Source organism: Cygnus atratus, chromosome 2, assembly GCF_013377495.2.
Source record: "Cygnus atratus isolate AKBS03 ecotype Queensland, Australia chromosome 2, CAtr_DNAZoo_HiC_assembly, whole genome shotgun sequence".
Lineage (NCBI taxonomy): Eukaryota > Metazoa > Chordata > Aves > Anseriformes > Anatidae > Cygnus > Cygnus atratus.
In genome coordinates this window covers 10,505,260-10,525,652 of record NC_066363.1, presented here as the reverse complement: position 1 = coordinate 10,525,652, position 20,393 = coordinate 10,505,260, and the positions used below count along the sequence as shown (strand labels likewise).

Sequence of the window (20,393 nt, the reverse complement as noted above, 5' to 3'; positions counted from 1 at the left end):
AAACAATAAAAAGCACTTATAGGATTTAAATATTACTATTATGTTACTCACCTGTTTAGTGTTCATTTTACCATAATTTCTAATATACATGTCATACTCATTTACAGGAGGCAAATCCAATAATGAAAAAGTAACTGAGAAATCCAGATCAATTAGTGGGAGAAGTTCTGCGATCCGTTTTCTTTAGAAAGCATTACAAGAAAGAAACACAAAAATAGTTAAGACCAAGTATGTTTTATTCCACAGGAAAAACAACTTGATTTTGTACAGTACTGCCTATTTAAAAATCCATTGATCTATCTGAAATCCTATTGTTCCACTTGTGTGGATGTGTGGATAATGGAAAAACAATCAATCTCTGTTATTATGTTATTATTTTTACTTCTTCTTCACACCATTCATACACTTCATATACTACTTTTTCACAACCACTGTGGGAACGGATTGCTGAGATATAATTCAGACTCATGCAAGTTGCTTCCTAGTTACAAATCTTAATGACACATTCAGACAAATTCGTACATTAAAGGAATTAGCCTTATAATTATAGTTACGAGTACAGCATGCCACAGTTCATTTAAGGGATCTTTTCAGTCTATTAATTGGTAGCTATGTATTAGCACAGTATTAAACTCCACAAACCCTTCACCAGCTATGTTGTTAGCATGTACAGAAAGTTATATACATAGTTACCTATATAGGTTCTATACAGTGGTGCTGTATACATTTGTGTGAAAGGCGTTTGAATCAGACTATGATGGGTAGATTCACTCTACTGAACTTCAGTTGTCTGAAGTTATTTATCTGAACTGCTTGCCCCTATTCCCTCTATAATCAGGAGAGAGTGACAAATATTTCAGAAGGCAATTCTTCAGAGAGAGGTCTTCCTGAATTTCCTAATCTTTCTCCACTACGTAGAGAGAAAGCCTAGGCAATGAACTCGTATGAAATCTGGGCATATAAATTTAAGCAAGATGAGCTAGCCTAGACAATAACATTTCCCGTATGTGAAGATTAGCCACTGATGAGCAGTCACAAAGCAATGGAATCTAGTATTAACAATAAAACTGAATGTTCTTGGTTTTATGCATCCAATTGATTTAACTGAAAATCAGAGAGACATACAGAGCTTCATATAAATCAGGAACTCCTGGCAAGTTCCAGAAGAAACAGGCATCAATTTGTTTCGTTTGTGTCTCAGAAGTCTCCAATCTAGATCAATTTTAAATCAATAATAACATGTTTTTACACCAACTGGTGTTATCCCTAAGGGATATCCCTATGGGAATATGCTATTTTGGCAACAGTACGTACCATATAGCATCTTGAATATTTCAAGAAATTATAGTTCTGCAGAGTCCTGAGAACAGCTAAAAGGCTTGCTCTTTAGTACTGCAAGTCGGTATCTAATTAAGTGACTGATGAAACATACAGAGAAACGACAATGCTGGTAACTCACTCTGTAATAAAATGCTACACAAACTGATATACAGATAAATATCCATTGTAAAATGACATATAGCAAAGCCTACTAACTAATTACTTTTAGGTTGCAAAATTATATTTTGACTCTAAAACCCACAAGTTTGGAAACTTCATGTATTTCAAATATGAAAAAAACGGCATCTCACATATTGAGGTGACATTTTATATGGATTATTTAAAACACACTTACTTTTGCTTACTAGCCACACTTCTGCTACTTTGTCGCTGATTTGCCTTTTCAAAATCCATGAATATTCCACAAAATGAATTTCTGGCAGGAGGATATTGCCCTTCTGTGATATTATAAAATGTTGTTAGTGTTATAATTCACACTTTACACTGCACCAAAATGTAAAGCAGCAAGTACAAAAAGCGACAGATTTATTACCACAAAGCTACCAAAAAATTTACTTTGCACATTACACAACCTCTAGCACACTATCAGTACAGTAAGCTTTCTAACTTTAGTGATGAGACAGTCTTTTTCCCTTATTTTGGTCCTTTACCAGTCAATCAAGATGACTGACCATTGTAATTTTCATTTTTAGAAGACTTTGATGCAGAAACTGACTCTTCCTTTCTTCTGTCATTAGCAGGTCCCTTGTTACTTTTTATACAGTAAAATGCCCTATGACCAATTTAAAAATCGTATCAAATTCACACACACTACACCATGTGCATACTACACCTCTAAATATGAAGTCATCTCTACAGCTACCAGATCAACAGAAACATAACTGATGCCCTTGGATGAATAAGAAAAACATTGAAAACTGTTGTTATAAAAGCAGCAGTTAATAGAGTAAGTCCAGTATCTGATGTCATCTTGATTTTACTCTCTTGCCTGGCGAGGTGGTAGCCAATTGACCTTAATATCTAACTTCCAGCCAGGATTGATGATGTTTCACTACCTTTGAGGAAGATTGCTTTTATTAGGCAATATTTTCAAAGTGCTCTTAACCTTCAAAAAATTATTACTAGAATGATCAATAAACATTTTCACTAAAACAAATCAAAACTTTGTCAAAAAAAATCGTTGTGTAATTTACAATAGAGCAGTAAGTGCTATAGCTCAGAATTTATATTCTCTCTATATATTCTATATATTATTTATTAAAATTCCATACGGTTTATTAGATCTAGAGTTTCAACTCTGTTATTGATTCCATATTCTTTATTAGAAAAATAATAAGAATAGCATAAATCTTCTGCAAGAAGAAATCCATATTGCAATATAATGTTTCTGACTTGCAATGACAACTTAACTGAATATGTATTAATGCTGTAAAGACTTAGAGAAACTCCATGCTGTATTCTTCCATGACTGTGTTAGTTCTGCTTTACTGTATGATAACTGGAGTATAAACCTGTCTAAGATTCTTTTGCACAATGATTCTGTACTGCCATTCACATGAGTAGACAGTGCAAAGGGGAACAATCCGTTAAATAAGCAGATGGGATTAACGAATTGCAAAGGATGCAATTCGTTAAATAAGCAGATGGGCACTCAGAGGTATCAGATCAACTGAATGTAAAACTGCAATTCCACAGTCACTTTTCAGAGAAAAACCCTGCATCTTAAAAGTGACATAGAACTACACATTTAAGTAGTAGATGTATTTTTCTCACTTTCACAACCAGAGCAGTGGCTTCAACCTTGCTTAAAAGAAGGCCAATTAACATCACTAGAAGACCCAAACTGCCTAGCACTCCTCCAGTTTTCAAAATCTAAACTCTCTCATTCTCCTTTTACCCAAAATAAGACATATGAAATGTTACTCTTTAAATTTTTATACTTCACATTTTAAGCGATTAGTAATGCCTCTGAATCATTCTTTAGCAATGTGAAAAGTTACAGCACTTACCCACAAACCCAAGTGACTCATCCAAAGGACCAGATTTCTGCCTTTAAGCAGACTTCCAGAAGAACTGGCGTGTTTACTCATAAGTTGTATGTGTTACTCATACATTTAATAAAAAAAAGACTGGTGCCTAGTCACATACCCATGATTGGTTCCTCTTTTTCATTTTTGATTTTCTTTGGCAGTGAAATAGAAATTCTATCATTTTCTGCATTAATTGCTCTTTGAATTTCTTCAATTTCTGATGTTTTGGAAAAAGGAATCTCTCCTAGTTTTTCTTTTGCATCTCCTTCTTCACCACTTTTGCCTTCATCATCATCATCAAAATCATCTTCATAATCCTTTAGAAGTAATTAGAAGAAGTAATAGTACTAATAAACATGGGTTGCAGATACTGTATTTTTCAGGATCTTTTTAATAAATTATGAAATGCACTAGCAGTAAAACAAAAGTATCATACAGACGGCTACAAATCCTCTGACTGAAAGGCACTTAAAAATAACCATTTGATATAAAAACAATGACGTGTTGATTGCGTGGCAATTTTAACTGAGAGAAGAAAATCCCCCAGTGTTGTCCTTCAGTGCCCAAAATAGACTTTTTTTTTTAATATCCTAAAGTAGGAACTATATGTTCAGGTGAGTTATGTGTTCTTTAAAGAAAGAACATAATGATGTTCAGCAGCATAAATGATTCATAGACATATAAAGTTGTTTATTTGCTAGTTTAAATTCAAGCTGCCCTTCAATGGCACCCTCAATTTTACCTAACTTCCATTCTACCTGTTTGCAAGTGCATGCTTAGACACATGCTTTAATAATTCTTTGGAGCACAGCTAAGACAATCTGTCTCATGCTGAAGTAATCATCTAACAAATGATATGAAGAAGCCTAAAAGTGCTTTCTTCTCTCCACTGAATGCAAAGGGAATGTAATTAACGTCTCAATGGCAGACATCACACATAACCGAAGTGGAGATGAATTCTACCTTGGCTGAACAAAGATGACAAAGTTGTTGGTTCAGCTAGCAATGAAAGCCCACTCAGCAAACTCTTCTATCTTAACTTTAAAGTAAACAAAAGAGAGTTAAAAATGGGAATCCAATTAAACAAATTAGTGAAGAGATTGCCATGCATCAATACCTTTTCCAAAGTATTTTTTCAATGAAAAGTAATGAGGCCTTTTCTCTCTCATTAAATTGATAAGTTGATGCCATTATTTAAAATATTCAGCATTTTTCACAGTAAACTATTTAAATAATTGAAATCCAGGAGGATAGAAAAAGAATTTTATGAAGACTTCAACAAAAGAGAAAGTTAGTTCCCAGCCTTCAATGAAATCTAAGTATATAGCAGAGAGTTTCAACATAACAGTGTATTTACATATTATTTAGTTAGACAAGTTAAGGTCACTGTTACCCAGAAAGTATAAGTAAAAACCATGTAACAACCTGCAGTTTTCATTTCTATTAATAAAATTAACCATTATTTTGATACCTGAGAATTATTTCAAAAAGGACAATTGTATGTTTTTACTTACTTCAAAATCATCTTCATAATTTTCTGAAAAGTTATCAAACCCTGTGTCTGAATTATAGATGTGTGTATCTTTAATTTCCTAAACAAAAGTAATAAATGAAACCGTTATATAATCTTATCAAGAATTAGTTTTTTAATCTGCTAAATCTTAGCATAAAGATAGACTAATAGTTGTTCTATTCAGGTATTTCTACATTTTCACAAGAATATGCAACAAATTCAGTTTAGAAATACAAAGAAAGGTGTATTAGTGATTATTACTGATGTAAAATAATAATTTAAGATGACAAAGGAGAACTCAGCTCTACATTGGGAGGAACAACTGATTTTCCCACCTGTAATTTTATCAGAAAAGACACAAAAACTGATGTGTTGCCTATAAATTCAATAGTATACAGTAGCTTTCATGATGGTGTAACAGCAAAATAAGACTGTTGAATTTTTTAGGGGATTACACCAAAATATCTCTATACCTAAATAATACTGAGGGACCCTATCTGATAATAAAACAGTGCAGATGTTGGAACCAGGAAAACAGATACATGGATGCAATGAGAAAATAAGTTTTATACATAAATAAATTTGTTAACATTGAATTTTCTACTATATTTTCTTGCAGTAAGATTTATGGCATCCCTGAAATAACTTCAAGGAAGCTGTCTTTCACTAACTTATTGATTAAAATAACATCAAGTAATTACCCTAGCATGATCAAAAAATAAAGAGCTTAAACAATACACACCAATATATCAAATTCTTACTCAGCCTTTTCCTTCAATAGTCTCTTCCAAGTAATAAATTAAATTATCTACATGCAAGGGATTTCAACAGACTTCAAAACAGAAAGGTTTTGAAAGGTTTTATGAAAATTTTCCAGCAGCACCTATTATTTCCTACTTCATTTATAATCCAAGGATAGCAGTTAGTTGTCAAACACCGAGTTAGGCACACATTTGATACTTTCATGACTGTTCAAGAGCTTTCTGTCTCAGATAATAGGCTTCAGTCTAGAAACCCATTATCTTTCCACTCCCTGCCAGGACCACAAATTGGAAACTCATGAAATTCATTGTGGGTATTTCAGCAATTTGACTAGCTCAACACCTGCAATCCCATTCTATCAACTGCAACTACAGCATGATCAGTAGCCATTTCACAGAATGTAGTGCCTTCCTCTCCTAAGTAGCAAAGACATTATGCAAGTGTAAGCAGCTTACATGGATACCTTGTTTTTCAGAGTCTAATATCAGACTCCTAGGACTACAGTACTTCAGTCATTCTGGCTGCCACTTTGAGTCATTTCCCAGATCAATCTTGGGATCAAGAACAGATTGTATTAGTCAGGTTGGCCATCTGGGCAAAACTGGCCAAAATTGGGCAAGATTTCCCCAATTTGTTTTGCCTATAAGGTTGCAGGTACCCAGCAGTAACTAGATCATGTGGAAATGTTTTTTTTCCTTACTCCATTTAGTGAAAATAAACGTAGTAATGCACATATCAACATACTTTTTGTTACACTAACATCTCTGAATCTTTGTATACAGAGCTTTCATTTTTATTAATGTGAATGTTTATAACATTGCACCAATGCACATGTAGTTTTTAAATAGCAAAAACCTCCAACTGTCAGTAGTTGTCAAAATGCTACTGCCCTCCTAAGAGCCTCTTAAGTTCTCATACGAAGTCAGAATCACCCTACCACAGCTAGGTTCCTACTTTAAAAGGCCTGTGGAAAATATATTGTCAACAGAAAGCAAGATGAGGAAGACAAGCTAGATTACCTGAATGACTCTGGCATTTGGAGTAACAAACATATGATGAAATTAAACAGCATAAAGTGCAAACCCATAGAATTTGACAATTATTCCTTTTGAGTTAGCTCCTAAGTAAGGATCTCATCCTCCTAGTTTGCCTCCCATTGTCAATGAAGAAATAGAAGTTAATGGAAAAAAAATCCAAACTGCTTATTTTTCCCCACAAATTACAGAGGCAATTTAGGTTCTCACCAGACAACTCATGCCTAAAGATGAGATGCCTCAGCAGTTGGAAGCAATAGAGGAAGAGAACAGTTTGAATGTATTAGTCACCACAGACATAAGAGCCGAGCCATACAAATTAAGTCAAAGAATACATTGGAAGGCTTCTTTTAGGAAGTAGTACATGTAAGTATTTATGTCATGCACAGTATCATGTGAAGCACTGATGAAAAGTCAGAGTTCAAGTCTGGCCACCCATATTCAAGAAAAATCAATGCAAACTGAAATAAAGAGCTACTAGGATGATGAGAGGAATGAAGAATTTGGCTTGTAAAGGTCAGCAAAATTAAGTCAGAGAAAGAACAAACTTGCTTCCTATAAACTCGTTAGGGGAAGAAAACCCAAAAAAAGTATTTGAACTAAATGCTAGCCCTAAGGCAATAATAATAGAAATGTATTGGAAGTTAGAAGAAAAGAATAACATATAACAGAGGTCTTAGATCAGCCTTGAAACAGACATATTCATGGCATGAAAACTAATAGAAGTTAGTATGTTTTTGAAAGAGATACGGCTGAAGGATATATGAAAGATAAATGTCTGCCCATAGCACAAGAATACAGAAAAGCATGTCTTCAGTTGGTACTAACACATTTTCTCAGATCAGGACCACAATCCTACAACATTCCAAAAGAGAATTTAGATTTTTAAGGATGGTTACAAACAGTTCGAAATATAGAATTTATTTATTTTTTTATGATAAAGTTAGGTTGTATCTGCACCGACTGGTCCAAATTAACCCAAATCTAACAGCTTGCATTCTACACTTGCCGAAAACCTACGTTAAGTAATGATTTTTAAAAACTGTCCATTTATAAAAATACTTTCCTCTCTCTTATGGCAACTGTTTTAAGTAACGTATACAAATTACACTGCTAACTACATTTTATTTGGCTTGCACTACATTTTATTTGCCTATGTCAGCTGTTTATAAAAAGAAATGATATAAGTATGTGTACATCTTTTATATTACTTATGTGTAAACTTTTCCCACCTACTGAGAATTACTTTTCATGTGTAGAAGATACTGAAATAAAGTTGAGTAGATGTCTACTTTTAATGCTTGGCAAATTTATACAGAATAAATCTATTTTCTAATGCTGTATCCAAAAAGAGAGAGTAATAAATATCTGAAGATCAATCAATATACATAAACATTATTTTATCTTGGAATAGCATTGTATTGAAATACTTATTGTAACTGTCATTAATCGCAAGAAAATCACAACATTCAAAGATCTAAAACTAAATAGTTTTACCTCTTGTCTTGTGTCCATTCTCTCTTTTTCACTGATTTTTCCTTTATCTTTTGCAGTCCTATTGAAAAAGAGAATGACAATTTCATTTGTTAACTCAGAAGAAAGCACTGGGGTTATTTTGTTTCTTTGCTTTAAGAAAAAATTGCTCTTTCTTCCTGAAAATGAAAAAAATGAAACTTTCCAAAAAAAAATATTTCTACAAATACTTTTATAGATCTGTTTACGATATAAAATGATAATGAAAAAGCAAGTGATTAATCAGCCAAGAATTGCAAAAAACTTGTTCAACACCTATAATTGCATCAATACAAAAGAAAAATTAAAGAGAAAAAAATATGAAACCTACACATCTTTGAGTTTTATTAATATCTGCAGCCAACTGTAGATCAAGATCAGATGGGTGTAATGTGCTCTAAAGCTGTAAATCAGACTGACATTCAAACCTGGTGTTTCATTGAGGGGTTTTATTTATGAGGACAATGCAATCAGGGCCAGAGAGGACGAGTAAATCAGCAACAACATCTGCTCTGTAGTGATTTGTTTGATTATTTCAGAAGCTGAGTATCAGACTTCAAGAAGGGAACGTTCTGAGTTCTTAAGAAGTGAGTGAGTGTTCATATATACTGGTGGTTGGACAGATGATTGTACTGATGAACATGAAAAGGCAACAATAAAAATTTGCTTGACACTGAACTGGGATTTAGGGACATTCCTATATGCTATAATGCTTTCCTTGCCATTCAGAAACAGCTAACTCCTTTTTACCAGCTTTCACAACCAACGTCTACCCCGCAGCACCCCATCAGCAACAGCTGCAAAATCCAACCTTCTGTAGTCTGCGCTGCTTGACACAGCTGGGTACTGCTGCTAGGAACCATCCCAACACAGAGGGTTTATTTTGGTTTTCTTTTTACAGGAATACACTTCCACAATGATAAACTGACTAACATGGAAGTGATTTGTCCCATTCTTAAGATACTGTTATTATACTTAGCCAACAGCAGTAGGGACTTCACTGTCTCTGTCAGAGTCCCCAGACAGCAGCATGGCAATCTTCTTTTGAGCTAGGAAGCTAAACTAGGATTCAGGAACGAGAATTGTGACTGATGACATCCACAGAGAGTTATGCTCCAGAAAGCTGTATAGGAGTTTCACAAGGCTGAAACATTAAAGAATGCAAAGAGAACTAGAATGTAAAGAAAACTTCTAAAAGAGATTTTCCATTTGCTAATAAGAAATTTTGGAAACATTACCCTGAAATTTTACTCTTCCTAATCAGGACAACCTTGACCTTTCCCTTTTACAACAACAGCAGTACTGTAGATATCATCCAGTGGAGAAGCTAAGTAGAGATATTCAAACTGAAATAAACAGTTTAAGAGGGTCCTACATAGCCTGTCATGATAAGTTTGTCCACATGACTGCATAGTGAATTTCAGGTGGTAGAGCACAGCATTTCTATCTCCCAAACTAAGTGCCTATATCAACATACCTGTAGTTTGCAAGGACTGTAAAATGTCTGATATTACCTTGGTGTAGAAAAAGAATTGCATGGAATAAAAATACATACATTTTAAAATAAATCATCTTGGAAGAAAAGCCCTAGATATTATGAGAACAAGAGTTCATGGTTAATGTTTCGGTTGTGACTGTATCTTAGTAGATGCCATATAATATACATTTATTTTAAATCTCTGAATTTACCTTACATGCTGATGGCTCATTTTTTCTTCTTGTTGATTCTCCTCTTCTTTTTTGTAGTCACTGTTCTGTAAAAGAAGTCACACATTCACAATTTTTAAAGGATATCTTCATGTCACTATATTAGTAACAATGGTTAAAGAATGCTCTGGGCCCACTGTAAACTGCTTGTCTACACGTGAATTGTTAGTCCAGTTATTGGTCCTGTTTTGCCACAGGCCAAATTTCCTAAGCATTTTCCTAAATAATTCCCAGATATGGCCGAAAAACTGGTAGGGAAAAGGGCTATCCTCCTCCATAGGCATCTGAATGTGGCCATACTGCTTCAAAGAATGGTATTTTAACAGTAGAGACTGCAAAAATTCACATCTGTTGAACCCAGGGACAAAGAACAGTCTCATGCACTTCTAATTCCCAGCATATGACTTGCATCTTAAACTCTATATTATGATGGATTTGTCTGTGTTTGGAAATGCACTAAATAGGTGATTCAAGATAATGTTGCTTTTATCAGAAAAAAGAAACTTTGAAATAGAAGCATCAGCATAGGTGACTATTATTTGCAACAGTTTCTTGAGTAAATTTCCAAGGAAGTCAATTCCCAAGGAAGCTGCTGATAGACTTTCAAATTCTGCTGCAGAAAGTCAGTTACAGGAACTAGTTGTGATGGGTCCCTACATTGAAGATGCCTAGTATTTTCACTAGAACATGTTTCTGACCTTTTCTTTGAGAAGCATGTACATATTCACTCTTTAATAAGCAGAAGAAACTACCCTAGACTACCTGAATGGTTCTTCATGCCATAAAACTCATCTCAGATTTTAAGAGTTAAAAATTGTTACAGATTTCTTCTCTCATTCTAGTACAATGAGAACTTACAGAAAACAATAGCATTTCCAAGTTTCTGATTAAATCTCTATGATACATCATCATGCTCTGTATTTATATATATAAAATATATTTAATGGCTTCAGAAGTAGAGACAACAAACAAATATAAACGGATCTATACTCATGTGCCTAATTGTTAGATGTACATGCTCCCTTTATAAGAAACATCAAAATAGCCTCTAAAAAAATCCTGATTTTTTTCAGGCATTCACTACATTTTAATGGACCTTTAGCCTAATCTCTACTTCACAGTGTTAATGAAAATTTTCAAAGTCATAGCAATCAAGAATTTTATGAAAAAAGAAATTTCTAACATACACAAGTTTCCCATTAAGATTTCATGGGTAGAATCAGCTCTGGTTTAGGACACTTAAATGCATATGTAGTGTGTTAATCTAAAACCTTAGCCTCAAATTTCAGAAAATGTTGACATATGATCCTAGTATTTTCATTAATAATGATGTATCAACAATTGGAGTGATAAGTTAATGCATTTAAGTGTTAAAAACTAACCCTAAGATCATGCTTCTTTCTTTCATTTTCTCCACTTTTTACTCTTTTATTAGCTTCTGTTGGATGTCGTCTGTCTCCATGGGAAGATCCCTCTTTAGATCCCTTTGACTTGTGCTTTTCTTCCTCTTCCTTGTCATAAGGTTTATGACTTCTCTCTTTTGAAAGTCTCTCTTTTCCTGGCCTAAAAGAACGTTCTTGTTTTTCCCTGTATCTCCTCCTTTCTTCTTTATCCAGCTCTTGATCTTTCTGCAACTTGTGTCCCCGTTCAAATTCTTCAACTTCGATTGCTAAAGATTTGTCTATGCTCTTTTTGGTATTGTTATCCTGCAATGAAAAAAAATAACATTTGAGAGTTAGAAAGTTCTACAAGACTGTTTTATTTTACAAATCCATCATTTTAATGGTCAAAAATAGACAGATTTGTTAAGTACCAAATCTCCTTCTGCCAGCGTGGATCTTCCAGCCAAATTTTTTATCAAATATGATGGTGAAGCCACTAACAAATTATCACATAACTTGAGATTCTGAATAGTTCTTCAGAAACATTGCGTACTTGGCTACAGAAACGTCTTTGGGTTAGGTAATCTTTACACAATAATTTAATTCTTTATTTACTAGGTGATCTATTGTAAAATAGGATGCATACTTCACAATATGCTTGAAATAAATGCATATATAGCAGACAGAAAAAAAATTGATGAAGCTGTACAAACATAAAGCTGTTTGCTATCCAAATTTCATTTTACTTTAACAAAAAAAAAGAGTGAAGTGTTTCCTTAAAACGGAATGGTTCTGATATATTTTGTTATGTATTTTGTATGCCTGTGAGAACCTTACTATACATGGCACTCTTGAATTTCTAGAGTGGGGTCTGATTTCTTCATTATTTTGCAATTTTATCTTACTTCATTACAAAACACTTCATTCCTTTCTCTTTCTTTACCTTCTTTCCTGTATGTCTTCTTTCTCGCTCTTCATCTCTTTTCTCCTCTTCTGAAAAATATGTGTAAAAATTGATGAGCAGACTTTATTATACTCAAACTCTGTACATAATTAACTCCAGACTAGAAGAAAGCATTTCAAGGATATTGATTTCTAAAACATAATAGCTTTCTATAATAACAGATCGTTCATTTGAAATTCTCTCTCCAAAGCTGGTTATTCCTGTTTCCTTCCTGATGAACCCGTCTGTTCTCAATTGTCTTTTGTAATGGTAAGAGAAATGACACATGCTACTGACTTCGGCAATAACCCTGCAACTTTGGGATTCAAACTGATCACTCAGTACAGAGTGCCAGGGCAGGACTTCTTTCCAAGTCAACTGACCAACAAAAGCAATGAAATCTCTTCAGAGAAAAGGAAACCAGCATCAAAATTCAAAAACCACCAAAATAAAACTAAGTTATGACAGGATTCTGTAAAGATTTATATTTCAGTACTTACTCCAACCTGCCTGCGTTCATCCTCTCTGTATGGCTGCACAGTACTTCTGCCTAAATATCAAATATTTCAAAGTAAAAGAGCAACACAAAGCAACATACCCAAACGATGTCTGCTTTTTTCTCTTTTTCTGTAATGTTCTTTCTCTCTTCCTTCAGATGGGTTCAGATTATTTTGCAGGTCTGTTTGCTTTATCTCATGTCTTTTATGCTTTTTATCACGTTCTCTATCACCCTCCCTGTCTTTATCTTTCGGTACACTGTATCTTTCTTTATCCAAACTCTGCTCTCGAAGCTTAACTTGGTGTCTCTCTCTGTCACGTTCTCTGTGATGTTCTTTTCCCCTTTCTCTCTCTCTCATTTTATCTCTGTCTCTTTCAACAGATTTAAATCTCTCTCTCTCTCTTGTTCTTTCCTTGCTCTTTCCTCTGTCTTTGCGTTCATCTTTATGAGTGCGTGCGTCATGAACAGCCTTCTCTTTCTGCAGTTTCTTTTCTCTGTGCTTTTTGTCTTCATTCTGACCCTCTGGTTGTGATGCCTGGAGCACAAATAATAATAGTAATATATTAATTAATCTAGCAATCGATTTAGATATAGTATATACACGTGAAAAAAATCAGTTTCTGGATTGCTAACTGAATTTAATTTCCCTAGCTGTATTAAAATGCTGATATATCTCTAGGCTTACTTTGTATGTAAAATAGCTAACACCATGCCTGTATTTATTGTAAAGAGAACTAGTAAGTGAGATTCATAAGCTGCATTTTCAATGTATGTGGAAAGAATTTGGTAGAACAAATAGTGTAGAACTGTGCATCCTGTTTAGAGTTAGGTCAAAAAATTATCAGAGCATCTTAAAGTTGTTAGCTCATGTAGACAGAAAATGTGCCATCTTGTAAAATACGTAACAGAAATAAAGAGCAATGATAGATAACTGGACATCCTGTAACTGCCTTTAGAATAGAAGATTTGCTTTTATTTGAAGAGAAAGCAAAATACAGCATATAAAAGTTGTGAAAGAAATTTTTTGGCCTAGATCCCATGATGATGCTACTATTCCTATCTTTATTTTTATTTTTAACATTATAACAGATTATATTTGAACCTTCTTGACTCAAGTACCAAAACTCCCACTAGTTTCACTACATCCACGATTTTAGCTATTTATTTAATGCAGAACAAACAGAACTTTCTTTGATTGCAGTCAATGAGTACACTGAATTAAACTTTATCCATCTGTTTCACAGAAATGAAAGCCCAACCACACTACTTCTGTTGGAATCAAAACATTTTGTCTCAAATTTGTTTGCTTTAGCCTATGTGGAAGTAGAGGAAATGTTACTGAGTATCTAAAAAGTACAAAGTACTTATACTGTAGCACTGGCATTGAAGCAATGGGGAGCTTTGAAATGTAATTGGCAGAAAGCTAAGTGGACAAGATGAACAAGTAGGATACCTTTTATCAAAGAATTAATGAGGATCTGCACAAGACACAGAAAGAAATACACATATTGGAAAACACCTTTTAAAAAAATACAGCACAAGATGAATATGAATGGTGTTACTAACTGGAGACTGAATACATATTTGGCCAAATGCCTTTGGAGAAAGTAATTAACCAGCTTAAAAGCACGTGACAAACATAATAGATAATGACAGTAATTACAGTATATAATATGCGTGTAGGAAACTGAGTAAGTATATATAAAGTACAGCTGTAACTTGGATTTGGGCAGTGGGCAAATCAGATCCCATTGTTTTATGTGGCCACTCTTTCTGAGAAGAAATGTCTCCTCATTTCCAACCTGAACCTCCCCTGGTGCAACTGGAGGCCATTCCCTCTAGTCCTACCACTAGTTACCTGTGAGAAGAGGCCGACCCCCAGCTCCCCGCAGCTTCCTTTCAGATAGCTGTAGAGAGCCATAACGTCTCCTCTGAGCCTCCTCCTCCCCAGACTAAACAACCCCAGTTCCCTCAGCCGCTCCTCACAGGACTTGTGTTCCAGGCCCTTCACCAGCTTTGTGGACCAGGACCAGGACCTTCACCAGCTTCTCTGGACATGCTCCAGGGCCTCGATGTCCTTCTTGTAGCGAGGGGCCCAAAGCTGAACACAGCACTCGAGGTGCGGCCTCACCAGAGCAGAGTACAGGGGGACGATCACCTCCCTGGTCCTGCTGGCTGCACTGTTCCTGATACCAGCCAGGATGCCGTTGGCCTTCTTGGCCACCTGGGCACACTGTTGGCTCATGTTCAGGCGAGCATCAATCAGCACCCCCAGATCCTTTTCCTCTGCACAGCTTCCCAGCCACTCTGCCCCAAGCCTGTAGCGCTGCATGGGGTTGTTGTGGCCAAAGTGCAGGACCCGGCACTTAGCCATGTTGAACCTCAGCCCATTGGCCTCTCTGCCCATTAACCCAACCCATCCAGGTCCCTCTGCAGGGCCTACCCTCCAGCAGATCAACACTTCCCCCCATCTTGGTGTCATTTGCAAACTTACTGAGGGTGCACTCAATTCCCTCATCCAAATCATCAATAAAGATATTAAAGAGGATGGACAAGACATAGCGTCTAGTGGAACAAGTAGTCAATCTTCTCTGTTTAGACTGTCAGTAAATGACAGTTGCACCAGGGGAGGTTTAGGTTGGAAATTCGGAAATATTTATTCTCAGAAAGAGCAGTCAGGCACTGGGACAGGTTGCCCAGGGAGGTGGTGGCATCACCATCCCTGGGGGTGATCAAGGAAAGGTTGGGTGTGGTGCTTAGGGACATGGTTTAGTGGGTGACATTGGTAGTAGGGTGATGGTTGGACCAGATGGTCTTGGAGGTCTTTTCCAGCCTTAATGATTCGGTGATTTCTGTAAGGTAACTTAGTATCAAAAACAATAAAAATAAAATAAAATTACCCTAAGATATTTCTTAAGTTCTTCTGATTTCCAAGTATCTTCTTTGGTTCTTCTCTAGAACAGAAAAGACGACAAAAGGCAGTAACCAATTTGCAGTGAGAAATCATTTAACAAAGAATATTTTTTCAAAGGAAAGGATCAAGCTACATATGGCAAGTAGTACAGTATCCTATATAAAATCCCAAACATATAATACATGATTGTTAATTTTTTTAGAGAAAATTTAGGTACATATTAGAAAACAAAGTAAGAACATTAATGATGCTAATAGTCTAAAAAGAGCATAGCCAATAGATATTAGGTAATGTAGTTTGAGATTTATTTTAAAACAGACCAAAAAAAATGTAGCCAACATTTAGACTTGATTTTCCAGTGCCCAAAAACGTATATCTGCCACTTTTCTGAGGTCAACAGTTTTCATCTCACCACCACCGCCAGAATATGATGCTTTTTATATATGATGATTTCCCACTTCATTCTCAGCTTTTGCAGGAGACTAACAAATAGAGAGGGACCCTTTTTAAAGCTTGATGAAATGTAATACCTTTGAGAGCACCGTCCCTCCATCAATAAGTACAAAAGTGTCAGAGGAATTACTGTACACACAGAAATAAATGTTTAGGACAAACTTTAAAAGGATTTATCTAAGTTGCTCACCTGTCTACTAATTTAAAAGTCCCTATACACTCATTTAAATCCAAATTAAGATTAGTTATTTAAGCCACACTGGGGTTTAACTCAATTCACGCACCTGACAACACAGGGTGCTTGTCAGAAGACATTCAGTGCCACAATTTACTGAACTCAAGAAGTTCTGTGAAACAATTTGACTTTTAAGTATCTGTCCTCTAAACTAAAGGTCAAGTGTGTTGCCTTATGAAGTCAGTAAACTAAGTATCCTTGCTACCTCAGACAATTATTTAAGATACCAAGAGGGGGCTCTTCACTCCTAACCTAGAAAGACTGGAGTTTTTCAGAACTTAATCTTAAATTCTGTTTAAAATGTTATTCTTAACGTTGTTAAGAATTTATGATTCTCTTTAACTGTGATTCTAAAGAAAAAGAAACAAAAGCAGTATATTTCTGCAGTCTTAAAGCCAGAGAAAAGTACTTTATTATTTACATGTAAATATTTCTCTCTCTCATTTCCAGTATCAGTTACCTATTTGAGAGCTCAAACAGCATGAGTGACAGCCTTGATTTGACAGAAACAATAGAAGGAGGCTTTCTCAAACAGTGTAGCTGTACAAATGCCTCTGGATCTTTGGCAGCCTTAAAACATACCAGCACACTTGAATAAAATTAGATCAAAGTTTAGCATTCCATCACAATTCACTAATCCATCTCTTTTCAATAAAGAGGTTTGTGATGCACTACAGGTAGGGAAACGGTGTCAAAATGAAAGCTTTTAGAATGTATCTAATGTAATGAAGTATCACAAACCTTGCCACGCTTTTTTTCACAGTACTTTGTTCTCTATATTCACTAATTGTAAAATCCAGATTGAAAAAAATAGTAATAATAAGTGATTTTCTAAAATATTATTTCTAAAAATTATACTACAATATATATATATATATATTTTTTTAAACAAATTTTGGCGAAAATTTTCATTTTTCCAAAAAAGTGATATGATACCATTGCTTTTCCAAGTGAAGATGTAACATAACTGCACACTGATATGTTGTAGTAGTTTTTGTTTTTTTTTCCTTTATTTTGGAGCTCTACAAACTTTTCATAACACAACAGCACCATGCAAAAGTTATGTGGGTCCCTAAAGCACTATAAGCCTCATCAGTTACAGAAGTAGCAGCTATCCAAGACTTTTCATTTACGGTCTGAATCAGGAACAGCTTTGGGTGTTTTCATCAACAACCAGATCCCTTCAGCAGGGAGGTCTGCAGCTGATGCGGCCACACCAAAGAGAAGAGTTATTCCTCTACCGGAATAATCCTTATTCCTCCAGGGGATATAAGGAATAAGGGCTTCCTCATGCTACGTGGATGAGGGTTTCATCGTTGCAGTGACAAAATCGTGAGACTTGAGCCCCAGGGCAGCAGCAGAAGCGCTAGGGCCGCCAGCTGGCTGCGCCCCTTCACGCCCAGGGCCGAGCCTGGCGAGGAGCGGCCTCGACCAGCAGCGGAGGAGCCCGGCTGCCGCCCCCGCCTCCTCCCCTCCGGCTGCGGGCCCTCCTGAGGGGCACGGGGGCGAGGCGGGCCGGCCCCACCGCGGTCCCCTCACGCCTCTCCCGCAGCCCCGCCCGCCACTGGCCGGCCCCTCACCTTATCGCCCTCCATGGCGGGGGGCGGCGAGGAGCCGCCACCGGGAGGGCACGAAACGATGGCGAGAGGGCGTCCGGGCTCGCCTAGCGACCGGCGGCGGTGGGCCGGGCGGTGAGGGAACGGGGAGCCCGCCCCGGAGCGGGCGGTGCTGCGGCCGCATGGCGTGAAGGGAAAAGAAGGGGAGGGCGGCGTGAAATGGCGGACGGGTGCGCCCCCACGCCTCCGGCGTCGGCGTGAGGAGAAACGGCGGCGCCTCAGCAACACGTGTAAAGAGCTGCAAATGTAAAATAATAATAATCTCATAAATAGCATCGGAGCTATTTTCTGCAACAGGGAGCAAGGGACGGCCTGCGAGGAAGGCGGGCGCTGCTGGCGCGGCGAATATGCTAACGTGTTGCGCGATTTAACAGGCTGACTGAAAACTCCCGTGGGCGCTTGAAGTTTGTTTGTTTTTTCTTTTTATTGGGGAAGAATAAAATAAAATTGTAACTACATGAAAGGGGGGAATGAGTTTACTGAAGTATTTGTTATTAACGTTTGTAGAAAGCTGATTATCGAGGGGGGGCAAAAGGCGTTTTGGCATGTGAGAAACAATCCTGAAGTTCAACAGGAGTTGTCACTAGACTTCAGAGATAAAATTTAACCCTGAGTTCTCGGCCTTAAATAGTCAGTTGGCAAATACATACAAATACGTACATCCTTGATGCAGATTTTTCCTATCCATGTTTTCTTGCTTTGTACTGTAAATTAAAAAGGCTGTAAAAGTTGTATCTCTGTTTGGAGTATGAGGTATTTTCCTTTATCATGTATCACTAAAGCAAATAAAGCAATTAGGATAAAAACAATGATATTTAAAAAGAAAAAACATTATGGCTTTTAAGAGCTATATTGCACTAAGCATCTATGAATGCTAAACTACTTATAAACATTCATATGAATAATTTAGCTGTCTTTGGCAAAGCAATAATAATCCATAAGCATTTTTATATCATCTTCCCTGAAAAAGTAGAAATGCGTGTACAAACCATCCTGGATTAATTCCAAGAGCTTTTTAGCCAAGGTGGTGAAGTGTGTTACAAGCACGTGGAACTATGCATCTGCTTAGTAAAGGATATTCTGCACGTGATGTCCTCCATGCAGAAGCTGAAGGACAAAAACTACCTTCAAGTACTCTAATTCAACTTGTTTTTAATAACAATACAGCAAACACATATTACTAAAACTAGTAAATGCGACAGCAATACCAAAGACTGGACAGAACAAAATATTTTTTTTCTTTTTTTTTCAAATTCTGGATGTACCATCTACTTCTTTAGAGTGTGCATATGTATTAGTTACCAAAAACAAACTAACAAACAAACCGTTTTGGCTGCCAGTAGCTTTTTATTCCCCCTAGTAGAGTACACTAGTCAAGCAGCTTTATGACAAGAGAAAAATCACAGATGTGGGAAGGCACCACTAGAGGGATTGTACAGAATTTTGCAAAGCTTAAAGCCAGTGATCAAACAAGCTTAACTGCTGCATGAGAACACAAGTTGGAGGAACACCTGTGGAATAACAGAGCTAAAATTTGTGCATGTCGTTGTTTTTCCACCATCTATCAAAATAAATGACAGTTTATCACCAATCTAGTGAGGAAAAAAAGAAAAAGAAAAAAAATGTCAGTAGTTCTACTGTTTTTTCTAAAAATGGATGTTAGAGTCATGTGAACACATGCAAAAAAAAAAAAAGACATGCATCTCTTCTATCACTATACAGCATAAAAAGAAGCCCTACTTCTCGTGGAAATAAAAGTGTGTTGTAAGCTAGGCTTTTGGTAGCCCTGAGAATTTTAATAAGATTTTAGGTAGTACATGATTTTGTATTTTGTCACTTGTTTTTCACCTGCACTGCTATCTGAAAAACATGAATACACAATAACAGCTTTTTACACTTTATAGTAATGTGCTATTATTTCTCTTTGGATGTTCCTCTAATCCTGTGATGCAATATTGCTTTTTTCTTCATCTGTGTGTAGAGTGACATACCACAGAATTACAACAAAAAAAATACCAGAAATATGCACTCTCACAGCAACAATGTGGCAACCCTACATCATGTTTAAAAATTATCATTAAAAACAAACAAACAAAAAAGATAATTATAGGTTTTGTATGAAGGAAGAGACTTACGAAGATCTAGGTTTTGCAGTGTCGTGTCCCGTCCCTCCCCCCCCCCCCCTTTCAGTTGAATTCTGAATTTCTGGTGAATTCTGGTGAATTATAAAATTCACCAATTTCTGCTGAAGATGAGAAGAAAACTCAAATACTATTATCAGTGTAGGTGCATAAATGACCTCTCACAAAGTGTTCAAAATGGTTTTGGTAGTCATTCCTCCAGACCCATAAACAGAAACAGCAAAAATGCGGATCTCTGAAGTGACCTATGTGCCTCTAGTTTTGAACCATAACTTGTAAGAGTACTGTTAGGGGGAAGACAACAATGACAA

The 20,393-nt window shown here is 36.3% G+C and overlaps 1 protein-coding gene across 1 annotated transcript in view; it reads right to left on the bottom strand.

Annotated features, from left to right (window-relative positions):
* Positions 1-19,723, bottom strand: part of DYNC2I1 (dynein 2 intermediate chain 1) — a 34,465-nt gene extending 14,742 nt beyond the window's left edge. Inside the window, exons 1-11 of the mRNA XM_035564327.2 lie at positions 17,906-19,723; positions 15,624-15,677; positions 12,823-13,258; positions 12,225-12,274; positions 11,282-11,605; positions 9,882-9,946; positions 8,178-8,235; positions 4,886-4,963; positions 3,490-3,688; positions 1,676-1,778; positions 52-181 (exon numbers count right to left, since the gene is read on the bottom strand). Of these exons, the coding sequence (XP_035420220.2) occupies positions 52-181; positions 1,676-1,778; positions 3,490-3,688; positions 4,886-4,963; positions 8,178-8,235; positions 9,882-9,946; positions 11,282-11,605; positions 12,225-12,274; positions 12,823-13,258; positions 15,624-15,677; positions 17,906-18,217 (1,809 nt within the window). The 5' untranslated portion in view covers positions 18,218-19,723. The remainder of the gene's footprint in view (positions 1-51; positions 182-1,675; positions 1,779-3,489; positions 3,689-4,885; positions 4,964-8,177; positions 8,236-9,881; positions 9,947-11,281; positions 11,606-12,224; positions 12,275-12,822; positions 13,259-15,623; positions 15,678-17,905) is intronic.
* Between the last annotated feature and the right edge of the window lie 670 nt (positions 19,724-20,393).